We start from the raw sequence: 24193 nt of genomic DNA on the forward strand, positions 1-24193 counted from the left end.
ACCGTGTCCTTCACTTTAGATCCATCGCAGCTCTTTTGCTCCCAACATGCTTACATCAGCCTATTACAAATGATGTCTTTAGCAGGCTGTGTGTATGTTTAAAAGTACATGCTCAGGTGTGTACGTGCATGCCTTTGTGTGTGTGTGTGTGTGTGTGTGTGTGTGTCCCCGGAGTGTATAATCTCCTAATGTATGTTTGTGGTTGCACAGGGGAATGGTTTAAATGAAGTGGTCCAGTGCTTCAGGGCACATTCACATTGACTCGGCCCCTCTGGAGCGCCGTGTGTGTTCGAGTCACGCTGATAAAACAGATCTCAGCAATGTAAGACATGCTGATGTAATAGTGCAGCTGCAGTTCTCATCATTTATGGTACATTAAAGCTTCAGAGGTGTGAGCGAGCATGTGTTTGGAAACAAGCTGCTGTGAAAACATGCAGTTATAAACAGGTCAAGGTCAGGTACACATTAACGTATTTATCCTTGGGAAGGCCGAATATCTTCTCAAGGATAGAAAAGCAAACCTTCCAAACCAAGGACCTTTTCAAGGAGGGTTATTTTTACTGGTCATGTGTATCTCCAGGTTTAGGTTGTGGTTATGGTTCATGTTTCATAACTACACCAGGCACGCTTCTGCTCCTGTTGCCATCATGAGAATTTCCTCAAAATTTAAAAAAGATTTATGTCTGAGTTTATAGCTCTGTAGTTGCAGTGTTGCAGCCAGTAAATCTATTCCTGATTTATCAGAGAGAAGCATTTCATGTAACGGTTTTTGTTATACCAGAATTTATGTGACACTTAATCAGTTGTACCTGCCATGGTGTTATTTGAATTGTGCATGGCTCCAAAATTATGATTATGCTTCTGCACAAAAGTGGCAACAGTTGTTTTGACTTGATTTTGGTAGAAACTTCCCACCTTGCTCCTCAACACTGTTTGTCAAGCTTGAATTTTCAATGAAGTGATACTGTGCTACATTTCCCTGTAAAGCAGAAGATAAACTGTGAGGTTGTTAGAGAATGATAAAGAGAGAAAAAAAGGGATTGTAAGTTCTCAACAGGGAACGTTTCTACTTCCTGTGTGTGAATCTCTTGTTCCTGTCCTTGACACCTCTCGTCTCTAAGCAACTCACCATGACAGCATGTTGGCAGCTCCTAATTGGCTGCCGGTGTTAGTAGATTCAGTATTTTAAGGCCTTGATGCCACGGGTAACTTGTGACAGAGATACAGCAGCAACAAACGTCATCTTTGTCTTTAAGGCAGAGTTGCTTTGAATGAGTGAGCTGCAGTGATGTACTGTGTCCGCAGGAAGGTTTGTCTTCTAAAGAGGATTGAACTTTTTAACCTTTTGAACCTTTTAACTATTAGATTATGCCTCCACTATAATGTTTTTTGCCCAGACAGTCAGGCCCAAATTAGTCTGACTCACCTGATGTAGACTGTGGCTCCAAGCATGGCCAACTATTCAGGCCAGCATTCTCCCCTCCTTCTGCTATTTGTGTGTTAATGTTTTCGAAATTCCCTTTGCTACGGGAAATGGCAACACCCTCAGAGCTAATATCTTGCACACTGAAAATGATACGCACATTTGAATCACATAATATGGCCTACCTGCTTTGCTCTTTCAGTGAACTGTTGTAAAGACCTACAAGGAATAAAACAACTTGGGAACACGCCTTGGAAAAGCCCAAACTCTGTCTTGCAGGACTCTTGTGCCTGATGTGGCTCTGTTTTCTCTCACAACTAGTCGGAGTTACTCTTTGCCACATCTTAGGATGATGCCTGAATACGATCCTTTTTGTGTCAGGGGTCTGGTCAAGGGCCTTCCCAACTTCCTGCTGGATCAGCAAATTTTCTGTTGCCACTGTCAATGGAGCTGCTCTCTGCCTGGCGAGTCGCCAGGTTAGCATTAGCTAACATGGCAGCAGCGCTACATCAGTCCCACTGAACTCAGACTGACACCTAAACAGCTCGATTCTGTTGTTAAACCCTTAAATAACTATTTGATAATGTTAGCTGTGTGATGCTAACTGTCACTGTGCATGTTTCCTCAAGACACTATTTTGCGAGAGCACCATCGCTGCATCCTGGGCTTTGCACTGCCCAAGGTGATTGTAATTGGTTTAGAGAAACGCTTTTTTCCTGCTATTACAGAATGGTAATATGTTGAGACCTTTCTCAAGTGCTGACCTAGCGCTGTGGAGACAGGTCTGGCTTTGCGAGACTTGCTTTGGCTGTGATATGTACGATAAGCCAAAATTTTACTGCATTTAGTTGCGCAGGTTTAAAGCCATTTTCAACATTTATTGGTTATATTGTGGGCCTGTATTTTTTATTGTTTGGGAAATTGCAACACATTGTATCACTGAAACTATGGTGTTGTAATGGTTATAGTATCTGGATTTTTTTCCTGTTTTGTTTTGTTTTGGTTTTATTACTGTCATTTTAAATTTGAGGATTTTTTTTCCCCATCTTTTCTTCTCTTTCTTGCTGTCCTTCTTCCGCTATTTATCTACTTCCCCTTTATAACATCCCCCCCTCTCTTTTTGTGTCTCTCTCCAGCTTTGTCCCATGAGTGAAGATATCAGACCAGTCCAAGGACTCCAGGTTTTGTCTCATCCAGATTCGGTCATCTCCATCCATTTAGTCTTCTGTCAGTGAAGGCCGGGCCAACGTTTCAAGCTGGACGGAGGAGAGACGAGTGGGGCCGAGGGCCCGGCCTTTGTGCTACGACACAGAACTTCAAACCTCATCGAACACACGACAGATACAGCGCCTACAGATCCCATGAGTCCCCGGGAGAATGCAGACACGCCCACCTCAGGTTCTTCAACCAGTCACCTCAGCACCGCAGAGTGCCCCACACACAATGGGGTGAGCATCTAGCACACACACACACACACACACACACTAGCTGTAATCTGGTTGGTCGGGGCCATGTGGTGCGGTATGGGTCGACTGGTCACACAGTAAAACTATCCCACAAAAACACACTCACCCTCACATGAATAATTAAATCAGTATTGTTAGCAGGGTATTATATTCTGTAACTGATGCTGAACAACAAAGTGTAATCAGGATAATAACAGAAGCATAAACATAAACTACATACTTCGTTTCGTTGGTTCATTTCCCAAATTAAAATCTGAATCAACACATCTTGACAGCTGCATGAATGGGACTTGATTCTGCTTTTACATATGTATATTTGCAAAGCAGCCTGTCATACACGTGTACACATATGCTGCACGCACACACACACCCATACACACCCACACACTAGGCCTCTCAAATGTTTGTTTGAAACAGTAATTAGTATTACGGTTTAATCACTCAACCACAGTCTGCTGCCTTTGTGTGTGTACATGACATGTTTTAGCACCAGTTTCCCTTTGACGAATAATATTTGAAAACAGATCAAAAAGTAGATTGAATGCTAATTAAACATTAGAAGATAACTGAGCCTCGCTTTGAAAATGCATTTAAAAAATAAGATCAGATTTAGTTTTAAAGTCTAAATAGACCACTTTTCAACTTGTAGTATTGTTGGTGCCACTGTTGAAAAACCAAATCACTTTACGTTTGTCCTCAGAGGAACAGTTACCAACAACACAGGGCCCACTGCATTTTGTTTTCTTACTTTTTCTCTACTGGGGGTAGTAACTGCAAAGAACTTAGTTTGATACACTTTGGTAAAACAAAAGCTATCCTCTTCCCGTTTTGGGCGTCCCATGGTTGATTGACTTCCTTTGTGCAATTAAGCCTTCATTTTCCCAGGAGATTGAACTCTGGCTATGAATGTGGGGCTTATAGTGAACTGATCTAATCGGCGTTGGTGCCATTGTTCTATAGCTATTACATTGTGCAATCAACATTTACTTCATAATAATAAGTTAAGGCGAAAACTTGTCTAATTGCAGTTTAAAGTTGGTGGTTCAGGAAGGTTTTGGGACAACATGTGAGACATTGTTGAGTGAATTATCCTTACAGCCTCGAGGTTAGAGCGTGGATTTTAACTTTTTCCAATCCTGAGATGTTTGGACAGTCTGACCTTTTGGGCGACTGATCGTATTCTTGGCCTTTAAGCCTCTTACAGTTGATCTTTTGTTAAGAATCTGGGTGAATTTTTTTTACAGCTTCTTTCGAATTTGATTAACAGATTAGTTCAGGTGTCGGAACTAGTGTTTCTCAAGTAAGAATCGTGGCCATTGTAAAGGCCTATCTTTCATCAGTCATGCTTATATTACCTCTTCGGTTAGATTACTGTATTTCTTTGTATGTGGGTTTAGAACATCCGTCTCTTCGTCTTCTGCTGTTATTACAAAATGCAGCTGCTTGTCTTCTAACTGGAAAAAGAAACTGTGACCACATAACAGCGGTACTGGCCTCCCTACACTGGTGTACTGTCTGTCCCACGATTGATTTTAAACGGGGTGTCTTCACCTTATGGAGCTGAACTTTTGCAGTCAGTGCACTGAGGTCGACCAGTCAAAGGCCCCTGGATGTTCCCAGAACCAGTCACAAAAACTGAGGCCACAGGGCCTTTGCAGCGGCTGCACTTGGGAGCAGCTCACCTATTCAAACCAAAACTGCTCAGTCTCTAGAAACCTTTGAGTCACTTCTTTTGTTCTTATTTGTTGCTTTTATCGTCACTTTCATTTCATTTGTGGTATCTTGAGCCTCTTCAGCATTTTGGTCAACTGTGAGTGTTTTTAAAAGTGCCATACAAATAAAGTTTGACTTGACTTCACTTATTACAGTTCCAGTGAACAGCAATAAAATGCTTAGCAGAAATATTGTGCTCATGACTACCCTGAAAACAAGCATGAAAACTTGATTAAATAAAAGTACATGAGGAGCACAAGTTAGTCATTAACAGAGGAGAAGACACACTCAGTCGACCAACACTGATCTGATAAAAGCTAAAAACAAGCACAAGCATCTATGTCTGTGAACAACCACCATAACGAAGCAGCTGGATGTTTAGTGCTTTCCTCAGGGGCACTTAGAAAGAGTTGCTGAAGGAGAATAGAGCATCGTATAATCAGTTTCTTAGGTTTTACCAGCAGGTTTTTGGAAGTTGATGTTGCACGGTGTGATCGTGAGCCTGTTTCCCAAGCTTTTCAACCTCCGCTGCCTCCACTTATTATCGACACCCTCGCCACCTTCAAGGCTTTTTCAAACTTGACGATGAGTCACTCCGTGCTGTAGTAATTAACAGTGCATTATGATGGGGTTGGCTCAGCTTCGCCTGATGTTGGGTTTTAGTTCCACTCGGAGTCTGAAGTGATGTGGATATTGAATGAGCGCAAGATTCACAGCCACTAAAAATAAGCCTGTTATGTCTATATGCAGACGTCTTCCTGGAAGGATAGCAAACACATTACCCAAAAATCTGTGATTAGCATCCCATGAAGGCAATCTATCGAACTGATCAAACAAATGTGCCAGACAGTCTCCCTCAGAGGCATCACTTGTGTTCCCATTTAGACAGTGTGTGTGTGTGTATACGCAGACAAAGCTGCCGGTCTGTTGTTCAGTGTGAAAGGCTATCAGCACACAGCCGTTGAGCTGTAACACAATAGTGTTCGTGTGTGTGTATTGTGTCTGCTCGCGTGTGCCCTTTTTACCTGCTGTAATACAACACGGATACCTGAGAGGACGCAAGGGGCCCCTCGCCCCAGTCAGCGAGGGCAGGCTGTCTTAACATCCCGCAGGCTGCCCCTTGCATTTTTCAGCATTTTGGGGAGGTGTTAGTGTGTGTCTCGAAATGCATTTGTGCGTGTGTGGTTGGGGTTTGCCACCAGATTGGATGGGATGCCTCTCTGTCACTTATTTTGGCAGTTTTAGTTTTATTTTTTGTCTTAATATTTTATTTCAAAGGGTATAGGGAAGATTTATTTTTTTTATGAATTCATTTTTTGTTTGAAAAACTATTGATTTTTTCAAGTTTCCTATTTTTCAGACCTTTTTTGAACTAGTCCCCATGAGATGCTGGTGTTTTCCTGATAACGCCCCGCAGTTGCACAGAAGAATTTGGAAACAATAGCTGTTTACCTGCCAACAACAATCTCAGCCTGCTTAGTGCGACATATTTGATAGGGGAATTTGGTGCTCAGGATTGTTCCAAACAGACCGTTATAGCTGAAAGATGTCATAATGATGCCTCTAAAACACTTTTGTTTTCAGTTTATATCTGCATTGGTGATCTGTAAGTGCCAAACTTTCAGTGTCATTATAGTTTTGAGTGTCTTTTACAGATTGTTTTAATTCAGTTTAGTTCATCAAGACAAGAAGAAGTTAAGATGAGCTTTAGGCGAGTCGGTTTCAATTGAAAGTTTGTGCTAATACAACTAATGAAAATTAGATTTCCAGGAGAGCGAAGAAGAGATCCTGCTGAGAACTAAACATATCCAAAGAACTCAATAAAGTCAGATCAGTGAGTTTTACCAGAGAATGAGGGGACCGCTGTGCTTTTTACACCAAACAACAGATTCCTCTCTGTAAACATGCACCTCAAACTATGAAACAAACAAATACTTGGTGCTCAGTTGTGGAATTTTATTGTACACTAACACAAACACTTCAACCACCACCAACAAAACAAGGGAAATACCAATAAACCGTGAACAAATACCAGCGAACAATGCTCGAGATTTTGGACCTTTGAGTCCTCTGAACATCCTCTCTTTGTGTCAGAGGTTTTTATGGCTTTCATGAATTGACGCCCAGCCTCAGGTGGATCTCACTTCCAGTTTCACTTCCTCTTATTGTACCTGTCATCATCAAAGTTATTCTGGCATTGTTGTCGCTGTAATACATTAAATTGTTAGACACTGTAGGGAGAAAGGTCAGCAGTTGAAATGCTGATGTGCCGCCACAGTGTAAAGGAGAAGTTTACTATATTTTCAGTCACAAAATGGAACAGTGGTATCAGTCTATCCATCAATCTAAAGCTGAGCTCAGACCGAAGGTTCGTGCAAGTTTCAGAACTTTCAGCAGTGTGAACTGGCCTGTCTCAGCTTGACTGAAGACAGCTGATGGTGTTGCCTGCGACTTGTCAAGTCACCAGTGGCTGATTTTAGATCTTAAGGCACGTCAAGTGTTTCAACAGCCAATCACCTTGTCGCAAAGTCAGCTAGTCAAGTCAGTTCCAAACTGTCAGCTGGTGGAAATTGCAGAGTTTTGGACAGAGGAAAGATCAACTTGTTCAAAGGAACAGCTGTGTATGTATGACATAAGCCTTAAATGTACTCAAATTGAAAATATATTGTATAAACAAGCACTGACAGAGTCATCAGTGCTAGTTATTTGAATTATTGTGGCGTATTAATGATGAATACAGTCCATCTGAAGCATAGATTGTTTTTTATTTACATTCCACCATCACCTCATTCATATTTTAGTAATCTACAAACTATATTTAGCTACAAAAAAGCCTGAAAAAAATAGAAGTTAAAGCAAAAGTACAGAGTTTAATCGCAGTAAATGTAATGTGCGCATTGTAAGAAGTTGCAAGTTTCAACTTGTCTAGTGAATTTTTGGTCTTAACTGGGCTTAACTCATGGCAAGAAAGTGAATAAGCTTATTTCCTCACAATGTTAATTTTGCTTCCCTTTATCCGCATCATTCTTTGTATGGATTTAAAAAAGGAAATCAATAAGGAATAGTTGATAGTTGTCGATAAATAGTTTGAGGTAACACGCTACACAAACAAGCAGATTTTAAAAACTCCCTCAGATAGATCACATGTTGCGTGAGCTTTTAAAATCTCCCAGCACTGCAGGTGATACCCAGCCCCAGTTTGACGTGCATTCTCCCTTCCAGTAACACAAGGAAAACAAAAAACAACTCTTGAAGTTGCTTCAATAAATGCAGATCCTTGATTTAAGCCCTCCAACTGTGATCAGTTTGATAAAAAGTCCTTGTCGCCGCACTAATGTGGATTTTTCATGCCCTCTTCATGGTCATGGACGAGAACAGAGAGTACAGTTTGTCTGAGCACAGTGTCTGTTTTTTTAGAGTCGGGCATGTGTGCGTGTTTTTGGAATACGCTGTCTGTTTTTTAGGGTCTTGGCGTGTTTTCCAAATTGGTCCCAAGAGAGCATTGTGCATGTGCGAGTCACATGTTGAGTGTGTCCATGCTGTGCTGTGCAGGGGTTATGGTGTACAAGGGTGAGCTCTTCCCTCTTTGGCTGTTATAAGTTCACACTCTGCTGTCATTGGTCCGCAGTTTCAGCTGTGTTCCTGTTGGCTGGCAGATGTTTCCTGGATCCCGCCCTCCACCAAACTGCCAGCATGTGACTTTGTTTACATTTGAGTCTAAAGTTCAGTGTCTCACTGAAAGATGGAAGACTGTTCCTTGAACGTCTCGCCTCTCTTTCTCCCTTCTCAAACTTATCTTCCACAAGCTGACAGTCGAGCTCAGCAGAACCAATTAGAGTGAAGGATCCCTCAGAACACACACACACTGTTTCAGGTGTGTGTGCGCATGTGAACCATCATTAGTCAGGTGAAAGTCATTAGCCAGGTCTACATACAGAATGGTTAATGAGTCTGAGGGGAGCTGGATATATGTTTTTAAGTATGCGTGTGAGACGGAGGGAGAGATTGGTCTTCAGGGGCTTTTAAGAAAAACTACCTCATTTAATCTTGAGCAGACCGGTTTCTCGAGGGATTTCCCCGTTCCTCTCTTGTTCTCATGTCTGTATATCATCCGAGACTGGCTGCTTAGTGAATGCTTATGTGCAAAGTGTTGGAAGTCTCTGCACTGTCATTGTCTCTCTTGACTTTGTACTGCAAACATCGTCTTCCTGTAAGACTTTCCTGGGTGCTTGATCCATCGTGTGGTTTTCTAGGTGTAATTGATGTGCTGCTGCTGTGTTGAGCTGGTTCGTGTTCTCACGGCAGCATTTACAAGCGGACCAGATCAAATGCCTTGCACGAGAAAGCTGCTCTTGATTGGTCAGAATTTGCATGTGGGAAAAATCCAGGAAGTAAACAAAACGCTGAAGAAGAGTACACTGGCAAGATAAATGTGACACTTTCTAATGTCACAATGGAGGGACAACTATGCAGGTTGATTTTAGCGCTGGTCATCGTGGACTATATTGCTGTCATTGTTCATTTTAGTCAAACCATACAGTTTGAAAATGAGGCGCGGCTCCAACTAGCCATGATAGCGATTTTGGGGCTGTTTCTGGTTCAACAAAAATGTCTTTCTCTGTATGGATGCTCTCAACAGTGTTGTCAGACACTTAAAATAATTATCTGAGCCTGTCAGTGGCAAAAACAAGCACCTTTTAATGGACGTAAATTGACGGCGCGAACATCCCCCAATTAGTTACATTGCTGTTTTGCAGCTGCAGCGCTCTCACTCTTGCTCAATACTGGGCCAATTTCAAAAATTGCTCCCCTCATTCGTCACTTTGACACGTAGGATGAATACCTAACTTTTATTAAGTTATTAGGCATTCATCCTAACTTAACTTTTACCTAACTTTTTCATCCTAACTTTTATTAAGTTATTTTTAAACAATATTACACTGTCCTTAATAAAAAAAAACAGAAAAACTCTGAGTAATTGTCACAATCAGATTGGTTGCAGACCTCTGTATTCGTATCATTTCTCTGCATGTTTCCTCTTTATTGTGCAGCAGTCAGTGCTAGATTTGAATATGGCTTCATGTGTTAAAGCAATATGTTTACAAGCCTTAAGCAGATATCAGCAATATAAGTTGAGACACACTGTTTCACAAGTATACTTACTAAGATTCTCTCAACCTCCCCCTCAAACCAAATATGTACTTTGATAATGGACTCTCTTTCCTTTTAACAGGTTGAATATGTTATCAGACTTTTCTGTATAAATTTCTGGATTCTTATAGATTCCCCCAGGCTTTTTCCAGGAAATCCTCTCCTAGAAAACTGGGGACTGTGCGTGCTCTGCTAAAGTATGACAGCAACAGAGAAGATGATTACCCAGCACATGTGACTGTGGCTCTGTGTCAGACAAACAGCCCGCCTTGCTGTGCTGGCCCCCAGACTGTTTTAGTCATACACGATGAGCTCTTAGAGTCAAGGGTGGACACTTCCCAAAGGGATGGGATCATATCCTTTACCACACACACACACACACACACACACACACACACACACACACACTTTGACACAGAGCGAAATCCGACTCCTCAACCTCTGCCTTGATAACTTGTTGAATACTAAGCAACTGAGTTTGAGTCACGTGTGACAGACAGACTGCATTGGTCCAAGTAACGTGTCTAAATGTAAGCACATGAGTATGTTAGGGCTAGCCCGCACTTCCAAGAACCATAGCCAAACATACTCCTACAGTCCTCCTGTTTGTATCTCCTCTCTACAATGTTATTAGATCTGATTACAGCAAATTCAGCTGAGCAGCCAAACCTTCTGTATCACCTGCTGCTAAACCTCAACACTGTGGCTTTCACAGTCTGGATTGAGTTTAGTGCAGCTGAACAGATGTTTCACAGGAGAAAATCAGTTTCTTCTGTATTTGTCGGGCTGGCAGCTGGTCATTTTCAGGACTGTTTTTTCCTCCAAATATCTACAAACACCCACAGCTTCCTCTTTACAGCTCATCCCTCTGTGTTTAATGTGGCACAAAGGCAGTCCAATGCTGTATGTGCCATATTAAGCACAAATATATTTTAAATCAAAGCAGGAAATCACTCTGAGGCAGAATTTACCAACTGTTCTCACAGTTTTTAATAACTACATGTCATTGCTGTCCTGTGAAAACCGTGGTTCACAACAAGCTTTTTATAAGCTAAGAAAAACAAACAGCAGTTTTCACTCCCAAACCTAAGACCGAACTGTAAGTGGTGCAAGTTGCAAGTGCTTTATAATATTTAAGGCTTTGAAGGTTCTTTAAAGGTATACGACACCAGATTTGTAGGTTACTGTTTTCTGAACACGACATTGAAACTTGGCCCCTCCTTCCTACACTCCTTGTGCGTATGGACGTTAAATTTGTTGTGATGGAAAAACCAATACCTCAACAAGCTAACTAAGCTAACAGCTGACACCCACCTGTCCAACAGAAAGCAGGCCAACTGTTTGTCACTCTTCATATCCATCCTGTCCTTCAGTGCTGGCAGGTGAAAGTAAAAGCCAGATTTACTCTCATTTTGGAGCAAGCTTTGTCTGCTTGAGGTTTCGCCTAGTAGGGCTGGGCGGTATGGCCTAAAGTCAATATCATGGTATTGTTTTGGGGGGATGCGGTGACAGTATGATATTGCGGTATCGTCTTCTCTCTTTTATTTTACACCTTAAATAAAACAATTAAAAAAGCCATACAAGTCTAGGATGGAAACTATTTACTGTCAGAAGTAAAATGGTTGCTAATCCATGTATTATTGTGTATAAAACGTTATAGAGTATGTCTAAACGTTAGAGGGAAGAGGGAGGGCTGGTGGCTCCCGGGCCCCCTACTCCCGCGGGCTTGGGTTTGGGGCGGTCAGCCAGGCCACCTCCATCACGTAGCGAGTACTGCGGTATGACGGTCACCACAAAAGCAGTACCGCGGCTCATGTTTACTGCCGTAAGTTACTGTCGCCACAATTACCGCACAGCCCTACATCTTAGTATATTTGTGTTTTGGCATAAATTAGATCTGCCACACAGCATCTATTTAGGAAGAAAATACATCACTTTTAAAGGTTGTTCGCTTGCTAAACTTGTTATTTCCTTTATCAAAAACGGTGGTGAAGAACACCTGGAGCAAATGTGAGTTGAGTTTAAAGGAGCAGATTGCAACCAGCTGAGACTTCTCCTGGTTAGAATTCCTTCAGTGTTCATTGAGGATTTTACTGGGAGCTGAATTATCCACAGAGGTCTCTTCTTTTCGCAGACAAACAGACCTGGGGCCGTATTCACAAACATTGCGAGAACACTCTCAGAGCACTCCTAACATAGCCTAAAAAAAATAGTAAGGAGTCTTAGCTTAGGATTGATTCAGCAAAGTTCTCAGAGCAACTCTGACCAAGGAAGGGACAGAAACTTTTACCTAAGTGAGGAGGTGTGGTTGACCCTGTTGCTAGGTATGATGCAGTAATTTAACAGATGTCATTGGTTGTCACAGACAAAACTTCCTATGAGCCTGCAAGGTGTGGACACCCAGTGGAAATGTCAGTGTTAGTGTGATCCAAGTCATCATTGCTGCACTTTTGCATTTTTCCAGTTTTTCATGTATCTTAGTATTGTGATCATTTTATTTCTGGCGTTACAGCATTAGATGGGAAATGTGTGCGTATCCCTAATGAGATCAACCACACATATTATCCCTGCACAATCTAATCATTTCATTTATTCACTTTCATCCAGAGTTTTTGTGTTTCCACCATTTTCCCCTCTGATTAAGAAACTCTTAAGCCTCTTAAAAGTTTTCCTCTTAGGAGCTCTTTTAAGGTCCAAGATGCTCTGTGAATAACTTTTATCTTTACAAGGACTTAGTCTTAACTTTATGGAGAAAGAAAACATCAGAGTTCTAAGAATTTTCTAAGAAGTTCGTCACTAGGAGCAACTCTTAGTACGAGGGATCTTTTTGAATATGGCCCTTGGTGATTTAAACTGGTAGAAACACTGAATAAAGCAGTTGTACTTTTAGTGAGGGGCTGCTAACTAAGGTGACTGACGCGAAAATGTGGATAGCCCTATCTGGAGCTAGTGTTAGGTTTGTGTGTTCTGGGCTACTGCAGACACATGGCAATCTCCGTAGATGAGGACCTGCTCCCTAAATAGAGATTAAGGGCTCAGCCTAAGGTGACGAAAACATAACGATTCTTACTTTCATGTGATAACACGCTAAAAAAACATATATATTCTATTCCAATTCTGCCAGTATATCTCCTTAAATCCTCCACACTGGACCTTTAGATTAAAACTAAATTGTGACAGACTTGTTTATTGCATGGCAGATAATTGCCTTTTAAGTTAGATGACAAGTTGCGGAGAGGAAATGTCTGGCGCGGTGTTCACTTCACATAAAACACACCGAGGCTAACTGTTAAGCTACATTACATCACTTTTAACAATCTGCAACACTTTCATGTGTTGTTCGCTACCGATCCTGTTTGTAACCAGTACTGACAATGTTACCTTCCCTTCACCTTTCTCTCCTCTTCTCCGCTCCCTGTGTGTGTGTGTGGAGGGGCTCAGGCTGTGTGCCACTGCAGACTGAATACAGGGGAAACACTGAGACTTAGTGTGTGACTCATTTTCATAAGCTCTCCTTCTCTTCCTCACAAACCCGACTTACTTATCACAAACAAATGCTACCACACAGCAGCCCGTAGTGTTTCAGTGAAAATGTGGTTTCCAGTGAGAAGGTGTCTGATCATAAATCACCTGAACGTACAGGTTTGTAGGCTAAACGCCTCCCATCCATCTCCACCTCTCTCTCTCTATCTGTGCTGCTTTCTTTTTCCTACTTTATGTGTTAACTAAAGCGGTGTAACACACTGTCCTCTATCCCAGTTTGCTCTGACACCATGTGCTGTTACAGCGCAGTAGCTGCTGTCCTATTTCCCTGCATGCATTGTGTGCAGTGAGTGTATGGTGTGTATCTGAGTGTATCTGAGTGTATCATTAAGTGAGGGTGTCGACATCTGTGCAGGTGTGATTGTGTGTCTGTGTGTGATTTAGTGATAGTGATAGCATCTTGAGTACACCTAGAGGACAACCTATTGTCCTCCCTACACCCACACACACACACAAAGGTATTCACACCCTTCAGGAATAACCTCAACCTCCACAGCGAGACTGGCAGCTTACACCTCCATTACATGCATGCATGGGCACACATGAGAGGCTATTACTGACACACACACAAAGACCGCAGAGCACACGTGACTACTTGGCAGTCACCCAGATACCCTCTGCTCACATAGTATACTCAATCACTGACGCTTACACACACACACACACACACACACACACACACACACACACACACAATCGATGGCAGGTGTCACCTTTATCTCAGCTTTGAAACTGTGGATTTATGGGAATGTGGTTTTACAGTTGCTCACCTTCAGGTGTGATCGCCATGCATGTGTGTCCCGTTCTTACTATAAAAAGCTGCAGACTGAGATTCATCCTCATGCATGATTAAGTACAGTCGATACACTCACACATGTCAGGCTAACAGACTTCAGGAACCTGAAAAGTGTTGACTGTCTGCAGACTTTGAATGACATGTAAATGTCCACATAAGAGACGTCACACTCAACACACACACACGCACACAGGCAGGGGGACGAGGCAGTTGGAGTGTATTTTGCTGGTGGGTCTTTAAAAATGGGTTAGTCATGCATTATATATACAACAGGACTTCTCTGTCTTTCTCTTTCTGCTCTTGTTCACCGGTCAGTCTCGCTGCTTTTTTCTAATTTTCTCACTCTTGTCTCCCTTTTGTTCCTCCCCCCTCCTCTCCCACCTCGGGAGTAATAAAAAGAACAGAATCTTTTCTAATCACTTCCTTTCAGCAGAACGTGGCGCGCGTGTGTGTGTGTGTGTGTGTGGTGAAGATTGTGTCTGTGACGGCGTGAAAGAAATGCATATTTTGTGTTTACACGCCTCTTTGTAGTGTGCCGGCACATTATCAATTCCGTCCACCTGAATCCACACACATCATCACTGTGTTTTGTTTTTTTTTGGTGTGTGTGTGTGTGTGTGCATCAGTGTGCTCTCAACGCTGTGTGTGACCGTTTGTTTGTGTGTCAGTTATGATGAATGGCTGTGTATTTATCACAAAGCACAAGCCATATTAATTCTGTCTCCGGCTCCCCAGCTGTGACAGCTATTGTGTTAGATTGAATTCACACTGTCTGTCTAATCTTCCGTTTATAAATGGGTAGAGAGTGTCGACATCTGTTCAATCGAAAATTAGCTACTTTTTCCTAAAATATACTGTGCTTTAATTTTTGCTTGTTATAATTCTAATGATCTGAGTAGGCTGTATACAGCGAGAGGAGAAACCCAAATTCACACTGATCAGTGTTGTAATCAATTCACTTCAGTCTGTGCATGCACACACACTCCTCTATTACTTGTTCATGATTATATAGGCTCTTTAAGATGGCGCTTCCCAACAGAGGAGTACAAACTACCCCAAGAATTTAGGCGTCATGAGATGATTAATATGATACAAACATTTTTATTTTCTGTAATCAGTGGTATTGTGTTGTGGAAAACTGATTAGGTTTACCCTTTCAGTCATTTCATTTTGGGGAGGGAAGTCACACATGGGTTAATCCATATCAAAGAGGACCTTTCACGCTCATTTTCAGGCTTATACTTGTATTTTAGGTTTCTACTAGAACATGTTTACATGCTTTAATGGTCAAAAATACTTTAATATCCTCATTCAGTCTGTGCTGAAACACCTGTATTCCCCCTCCTGAAAAAGCTCAGTCATCTCTGATTGGTCAGCGTTTCCAGATTGTTACAACCTGGCTCTTAGGCTGCAGCAAGGAAGGGAAAGTTAAGCTTATTTAAAAAATATTAAATAACTGAATAAACATGGAAGTCAGTAATCAGTCATGGGTGTGTGGAAATGTGTTTAGACAAAGCAAAAGAACAACAGCTGCATCATGAGGGAAGTCTGCTGGAAGGTGATGAGCTTTATATCATGAAGCACACTGGCCCAAGTGTGGCTCATGAGGTAGACAACGACCCTGTGCCTTGACCCGCGCCCTGTAACACAAAGAACAGCCAGGAAAATAGACACCTCTGGTGGAGCGGAGGGGTCGTCACAGGGTCTTTCACATCTCAGTGCAGTGAGTCAATCATTGTAATGGAGAATAGCAGCACTTTCTATTGTGAAAAATCATCAGTGAAAAAACCAAGATTACTTTTCCCTGATGTTAGCATGTAGCTACATGTAGCAGTGTACTTGTAGCTCGGGAATGACTGTGTATAGTTGCACATTTTCCCATTAAAAACCATCAATAAAAGTATCTTAACACAGTTATACATGTTACAGCAGGAATATGATCCAAAATTGTCGAGTAATTAAGATTTCATGTTTCCCCAGACATTAGCATGTAGGCTCATGTAGCAGTGTAGTTTATGTAATGTAAACACTTGCAGTAGCGTGCCTGGAGCAGATTATTATGTAAAGAGATCTGTCATGCGCTGACGTCAGCTTCCCTCAAAAGTAGAAAGTAGAATATATATGATAGAAAATAAGGAAAGGTGTAATTGGTCCCCTTTAAATCTAAAACAGAGGGTCACAAGATCCGTTTCAAGGGGGCGTAAGTCCAAAAGGTTTGGAGCCACTGCTTTAAGACACTGTTTATTTTAATGTGGAAAACATGAGAGAATTAGTTGATATGGAAATAAAAGCACCTTGCAGGTGTCTTAGTTCAATCATCCGTCACCTTGCAGCACACATGCTGTCACACTGACAATGTGTCTTTGCTGTTACTCCAAAATATTGTGCCATGATGATTGACTGATCGAGTTTATTGCTCACAGGCAGTTTAAAGAACCAACTTGAATCCTGGGCCTGCAGCTGAACGAAAACACGGATTGTTGCTCGATACGATAACATGATTCCTATATTTGTGTTTTCTTATGATCACAAAGCAGAATCCGTGTTTGTCAGCAGCAGGTGATGCAGAATGATCACTGATGAACCTCAAAGGAAGTTCTCTTGTCATGTTGAATTTCATTTGCATGTGAGAGCAATGTAAGCTGGGGGATCAATAACATCACACGTGCTCGTGAAGGTGGTATCATGTGTGTGCAGCAGGTTCATATTAAAGGAGCGACCTCTGTCTTGCGGTCCCACTTTACTTGCCTCGTCTTAAATCCCTCTGACCTAACAGCGTGTCTGTTTTATTTCTCGTCAGAGCGTCCCAGAGTGCGACGAAGAGAGGAGAAAAACTGAAGAGGATGACAGAGGAAGAGGAGAGCAGAAGGAGGAAGAGGATGAAAGGAGCAGTGATGAAGGCTTCATGGGGATGACTCCGCTACTGCAGGCTCACCACGCCATGGAGAAGATGGAGGAGTTTGTACACAAGGTAATGAACACACACTTAGTGTACAGACACGCACACACAGGTGCATGTGTATTTGGTTTGGAGGATGTTTGCCATGTACTCTGCCCCTTAACTTATCTATACAGATGCTCTGGAGTGCCACACCTTTAAATTCACCTCCCACTTAATTTGTTAATCTCCCTGACAGTGTTGCTGACCCTACGGAGATATCAACCAGTTTACTAGTGATTAAAGTGTTTTACTGTGTAGTTACAAAGTGCAAAGTTAATAAAAAAAACAGCACATTATAGGCTTCTTCTTCTGCCGCCCAGAACCTCTTTATGTTTAGATGGATTTCACAATGAATTCTCAGAAACCAGTTTATGTCTTGTTGAGGTCTTTTTTTTTTTTAACCAACTATGTGTCAGTATTTCGAAATTATAACGAACAAGCAGGCAAACATTAAGAGTTGGTGTCTGTTTGTCAGATGACATTGCTGGAATGTGGGCTCATATGGACTCAATAAAGCAGCATGGGCTCATACACACACACACACACACACACACACACACACACACACAGGGTCTGAAATTAACTTCTTTTCACCGCCTGCCACATTTCTCCTCTGCTTATTTTTGTACTGTGTTGCTTTGCTAGCATTTTTTTTTTACAAACCAAATCTACCGGCACCGACGCCTAACAATGATGCGTTGTAGTGCAAAACATTTTAGCCACATAAAAAAGTCCCACCTAAAAAAATCAATATAAAAATCAATGTAAGTGTGCAGTATATTTGGAATATTTTAACAGCTTTACCTTACACACTAACTGATGGAGGGAGCCGTAGAGAGAGAGAGATAACAGGTTCAATTCCCTGTCGGAAAAGTCTTTCTGAGAGCAAAGTAAAGATGTGAAGATATTCTAAATATATTACACGCTTAAACTGATTTCTTAGGTGGATGTTTTTATAGGTGGCTAAGATCTAACCAATTGAGGCAGCGTTTGCTCAGCGTCGTTTGATTTTATGTACGTGACGCAGGGGATTTGCACCCAAACGATCCTGTAAACAGATATGGTTATTGAGTCTGTAACATTTACATCATTTAGACATCATTATTCAGTGTTTGAGAAACATAACATGCATGATAAATTCCAGTTTTCAAATGACTCTTCCATCTCTTCGCTTCCAGAGTAGCTCTATTTTTCAGGGGTTCGAGGATATAGTAGACATGCACATGCATTCGTAGATGTGCCTGCCTGTATGTGCAAACAAATGCTATCAATACATTTCAGTTCATTTAGCTTGAGATACAGAGACATTCACGATTGCAAGTTTTTTTTTTAAATGCTCTCCAGGGTCAGGAAGGACATCTGCATCTGTCTGTCTCTAATTTGACCACATGCTCACTATGCTTTGAGCTACAGAGTGCTCCAGGGATGACGATTTTCTCCAGGCTCATCCAAGTTAGCATCGCTTTGGTTCCCTTGTCGAATAGCCTGTGGGATTTTTCCCTTGGATTTTGGTTTATCGCAGAAAATAAGCAAACATTTATGACACTTACATGTTTTGTTGTAACATAATCTTCACAAATGAACTCCTCTTTGTGATTTTTGAAGCCAAAATGTAATCACAACAAGTAAGAAGCTAACGTGAGGCAATAAACGAACTACACCACGGTCTCATGTCTTAACGTCGCCCCCACAGCACGGCTGTAATGACGTGTTTAGTCTCATTTAGCCACTTGTTAGCACCCGCCTTTTTTAAGACGCATACAAGCTTCAGAATTCTCGAGTGGGGTATTTACTGATGTGTTTAATATTGTATAACAAAATGTGACAGTCTCTTGAGCCTGTGTTAACCACAGACCTTAAAACGAGGGAACTGTGAGTGGTAAAATGCTAACTCATTTTGGGGTTTTAGGACTCATTTCTGGGGCGCTCTTTTCCCTCAGTCAAAATCGACACGAGAGGTCGTTAGCTACTGAAGTTGATACCGTAAACTAGTAGATGTGAAGCTCTTTTCAAACATATACTAACAGTTCTAGATGTTGTTTTTCTGTCGGGCATTTTTCCTCTTTACCAAAGTGGCGGATGGCCTGACGATTTTACCCTCTATTGCCAACTATTTACCCACATTTGGCGTATGGCGGGTGCTAATTTCAGACCCTACACACACACACACACACACACACACTGTGAGTCTGCAACCAGCAGGTTGTAAATTAGGGAAATTAATCACGGGAGAGAAACTGTCAAAGGCTTCTCTCTCTCTGCTCTCTCCATCAGGGGTGTTTGCAGTGTCGGACTTCACTTTATTTATTTACATCTCTTGACCCCAATACTGTTCATCTGACACTTACACTTACACTACACACACACTCGTGTTTACACACTGTACACAACTCTTACACACACACACATCCTATTTCAAGGACACTCAGTAAACAACCAGCTGCTTCTCATAAAGGATGATTTGATCAGGAGTCATTTTTTAATCAACATATTGCATTCACACCAGCCTTCAGGTTGTTTTTCTCAACTTATGACATTATTATCCATATCCTTTATTAACCAATCAGGTGTGGGAGGGCCGGTGGCGCGTCATACCTCACGACGTGCTCCCCGATTGGCTGAAGGACAACGACTTCCTGCTCCACGGCCACAGGCCGCCCATGCCTTCGTTCCGCGCCTGCTTCAAGAGCATCTTTAGAATTCACACAGAGACGGGAAACATCTGGACACATCTGCTAGGTAATACACACACACACACACACACACACACACACACACACACTGCAGAACATTTCAACAGGAAAAACAAAGGGACTCATTTACAGTGTTCATGTTGTCAAGTTTTGAAGTTAACTTCACTTGACAAAAAATGTTCTTAGCTGGTTCACAGACTGAAACAACTGATGAACAAGAGCTCAAACACAAACACACACAAACACACACACACACACACACACACACACACACACACACACACACACACCCATTACAGACACAATGACTGGAGACGGGAGATAGTCCATTTCACAAAGATCATTTCAATAGCGACATGCATTAACAGTAAAATTATAAACATGTTAAAAGAGTTGGTGTTACGTGAAGCACATTTTTTATGAGAAGAACACCTGTCTTCTTTTACAGTCTGAAAGTGTGCGTTTGAGACAGCACTCAACAGACTAAATCCCATATACATATCTTTCTTTGCCATTTAAATTCCTTCCCTGAAGTTTTAAGAAGTGCCTCTGCACCTCGTCGGGCAGGAGAAGTAGCTCGCAATCTCAAAATCTCAGTTTTCCTTTTCCCTCTCTCTTTCCATGTTCTGCCTGCAGCTCTGAGTTCCTCGCATAAAGGCAACATTTATACTTTGCCACACGGATAATTGCAATCAGACACACAAAAAATGCAAATTGGACTCAGCTGCAAAACTTTGATGGTGTGTTTGTGCTGAAATATCTATAGCACAGTGTCTTTTGTGATCTGGACCTTGAGACGGGGCAGATAGAGTGATGTTCAACTTATTGTGCTGTAAGCAGCAACAATCCATTCTTTGTGAAGTTTGGCCATCAGTGTTTTTTGTTTCTCTGTATCTGTGATCTGTTTCTTCACTTGTCATCTTATCCTTTAGTTAATCTTCATTTCAACTTCTCCTTCTTCTTCTTCTTCTTCTTCTTCTTCTTCTTCTTCTTCTTCTTTTTCTTTAAACCATTAAGCATCTTAAGTATCTTTTCTTATCTGTAACTTCTGAAGAGCAGTTCAGTCTTCTGATCATAGAAGCAGCCGTGTGACTCTCTGCTGCCACCCAGTGGTTAAACCGAGACACTGCACCTCTATGAATTTGCGATACTAGTGAGATTTTGTCAGTAATGCAACTGATGCTTTTTATCTTTTTCTGGTCTGTTTGATTGGATCAATAAATGATGTTTTGTATGTCTCTACTTAGGCATTTAAAATTGGCATTGATTAGCCAGTTGTGATTAAGTCAGTGGGGGAGAGCAGTGTTTGTTGGGTACATGTTTGTTGTTATTTATCTTGATTAATATTTAATGCTCTGTGTTCCTGTCTCTCTCCGAAGGCTGTTTGTTTTTCCTCTGCCTGGGTCTGATGTACATGTTCAGGCCCAACATGTCGTTCGTGGCTCCGGTCCAGGAGAAGGTAGTGATCGGGATGTTTTTCCTGGGAGCCATCCTCTGCCTCTCCTTCTCCTGGCTCTTCCACACAGTCTACTGCCACTCTGAGGGCGTCTCCAGAGTCTTCTCCAAGTAAGACAACGACCTGTAGCCTCACAGATTTCACTGTCTTAAGCTCTACGGGAGAAAAATGTCCTTCAGTGTCTGTAATCGTCCACTGTGTGTGTGTCTAGGTTGGACTACAGCGGGATCGCCTTCTTGATCATGGGCTCATTCGTCCCGTGGTTGTACTACTCCTTCTACTGCTCCCCTCAGCCCTGCTTCATCTACCTGTTCGTGGTGTGCATACTGGGACTGGCCGCCATCACTGTGTCCCAGTGTGACTTCTTCGCCACGCCGCAGTACAGAGGAGTCAGAGCAGGTAGAGTCAGATAATGACGTGATATTGATCTTTATTTTGTTTTTTAAAGCTGCTCTAATCAAGCAGCAAGTTTACTTGGTTCTTGTTGGCCAAAAACGAATCTTTACAAGCAGGTTCAAGTACTCACCATCTCTTTTTGTCTGTGTCTGTGTTCAGGAGTGTTTGTAGGTCTGGGTCTGAGCGGCGTGGTCCCCACCCTGCACTTTGTCATCAGCGAGGGTCTGATCAAAGCCACCACCATGGGCCAGATGGGCTGGCTGCTGCTCATGGCAACACTTTACATCACTGGAGCCTGTCTGTACGCCGCCCGCATCCCCGAGAGGTTCTTCCCCGGCAAGTGTGACATCTGGGTAAGTGACTAAGAAACACACTTGGTGCAAAATAGAGAAAGCTAAAGCTAACTCACCTAAGGAGCTCTTTCTTGGTCACATTTTTCTTTCTTTATGTCACTCTGGTTCTCACGCCAGTTTAATTTACTCTTCTTCTCTGTCTGTCTCTTCTAGTTCCACTCCCATCAGCTGTTCCACATCTTGGTGGTCGCAGGGGCTTTCGTTCATTTCCACGGCGTCTCCAACCTGCAGGAGTTCCGCCACAAGGCAGGAGGAGGCTGCGCCGAGGACGGCGCTCTCTAACGCACAAACACTCTGACTCAGTCATTCACTCACACACATCTTTCGGGGAGGCACTGGTTCTAACAATATGCACAGAATTACACACACACACACATAAAACCTAAGACGCACGCTCTCCCCCCTAAACTGAAGGCCGACGCAGCGTGTGCGGTGTGTGTCTGTGTGCGTAATACACAGGACGGCCTCCCGGGGGCGCGACTAAAACTGACTGACGAGGGGTGTTTTTGTTTTCTCTCTGTCCCTCTGTCTTTCTGTCTGTCCATCCCCACCTCCTCTGGCTCTGTCGCTTCAACTCTAAAACTTCCAAGACGGCGGGTTTTATAAAGCAGTTTCTGAGACTCTCCAGGAAGTATCTCTCGTTTGTTTTGCGGGGAGGCGTTCAAACACCTCCCTTCAATAATGCTACGTTTTCTTCTGTGTTGAGTTCTGACATTTAAGAGTTTATTGGTTTGATTTGAAACGAAAGCAGAATTGTGGCTTTGACAAAAAAAACATTTGGGGGTGTGTTTTGTTTTTTTGCTGAATGATGTTTTCTAAGTCATACTTTAGATCATTAAGTTATGACAAAAAGAAAAAGATGGAGTGGATTTCTTCCATGGTTGTGGAGGCTGCGGGGGGAGATGTCGGGATCTGGGGTGGGCAGAGGGTTAATAGTCACTTTTAAATGAAAAAAAAAAAAAAAACTTTTCCATGTAAATAAGATTTCTAAATTTTGGGTTATAGATTTGTATGAAATATATATGAAAAAAGAACAAAAAAAATGTTATGATGGCAAGAATAAATAAATATGTTAGATGATGAGTCAACTGAAGATGAGGAGGGGAGGAGTGCAACGTGGTCTGTATGTGCAAGGACTACAGGTGGAGGCAAGGAGGAGATAAACAGCACAACATCTGATCTTACCAAACAAACAGCGACTTCTGGTGTTTCGTCTCCAGTGCAGGCAACACAGAGTCACTTCTCCGACCTAAAAAGTTTTTCCACTTTTGTGTCAACGCTTGCCCTCGTGTGTGTCTGGCGTCACAGAGCCGCAGCACAGATCTCAAATCAGGCCTCGTGAATTTAACGTTTGTGCTTAAAACCAAATCTAAAATCAAGAATTTGATCAATAAATAAATAACATGTAGCCATTTTCATTTCTCTCTGTACTGTAAATTAAAGATAATTTCCATGTCACCAATATAAGTTTATTCTTTTCTACGACATGCCCTTAAATAATTTGTAAAAAGAAATCAAGGATGGCGATATTTTTTATAAACAAGGCCCCAAATGCAGTTCATCATCATCATCATCGTCCTCCTCCTTTGGACACTTTGTCTGAAAACATGTTTTTCTTTCTGATTGGATTGTATTTTAATTTATCCACTGCTGTTTTTTGGTAATATTATTATCGCAAGCTTTAATTTCTCTCTTTTTTTTTCCTTCTCTGTTATTTACGACTGTTTTCTCTCATTTAGCCACAGATCATCTGAGGTCAGGGTGCAGAGGCCAAAGTCTCTCTCTGCACTGACCAAAGCAAAAAAAAACAAAAAAAAAAACAAGTCTTGTCTGAAGATCTGACAAAGTGAACGACTTTAAGGGCACATGAACCACCTCAGATGTGGAGACTTCACTTGGAGATTTAAAAAACAAAGTGAACTTTTTAAAAGATGTGTTTCCTGGTAAAAACCAAAATCTGGCTCCAGCACAATGGAAACTCTTAAATTCTGAGCGGATCATAAACTGTACGTCTATGATTGTTTGAGATTAAGGTTTGCAAGTTTCTATTTGATGGCAGCTTTTTTTCTGAACAGGAATTTGAACACAACTTTTTCTTTTCTTTATTTTCTGTTTTTATTTTATCTAGTTTATATTAATTTATTTCTCTTGGGGAGCGCATATTGTCTGTTGAAGCACACGTTCCGTTCTGATGGGAGTGTTTGATTGCAATAGACCTTTATATCTGCTGTATTGTTCTAATAAAAAGGTTTTTTGAATCGG

The 24193-nt window shown here is 41.9% G+C and overlaps 1 protein-coding gene across 3 annotated transcripts in view; it reads left to right on the top strand.

The window, feature by feature from the left end:
* The window catches only part of adipor2 (adiponectin receptor 2), a 40249-nt gene extending 16056 nt beyond the window's left edge, over window positions 1-24193 (top strand). For all 3 annotated transcript variants that reach the window (XM_049566653.1, XM_049566651.1, XM_049566654.1), the window contains 7 exons: window positions 2560-2871; window positions 16893-17063; window positions 19601-19772; window positions 21106-21292; window positions 21394-21581; window positions 21738-21931; window positions 22085-24193. In XM_049566653.1, the coding sequence (XP_049422610.1) occupies window positions 2785-2871; window positions 16893-17063; window positions 19601-19772; window positions 21106-21292; window positions 21394-21581; window positions 21738-21931; window positions 22085-22213 (1128 nt within the window). In that variant the 5' untranslated portion in view covers window positions 2560-2784 and the 3' untranslated portion in view covers window positions 22214-24193. The remainder of the gene's footprint in view (window positions 1-2559; window positions 2872-16892; window positions 17064-19600; window positions 19773-21105; window positions 21293-21393; window positions 21582-21737; window positions 21932-22084) is intronic.

Source organism: Epinephelus fuscoguttatus, linkage group LG22, assembly GCF_011397635.1.
Source record: "Epinephelus fuscoguttatus linkage group LG22, E.fuscoguttatus.final_Chr_v1".
Lineage (NCBI taxonomy): Eukaryota > Metazoa > Chordata > Actinopteri > Perciformes > Serranidae > Epinephelus > Epinephelus fuscoguttatus.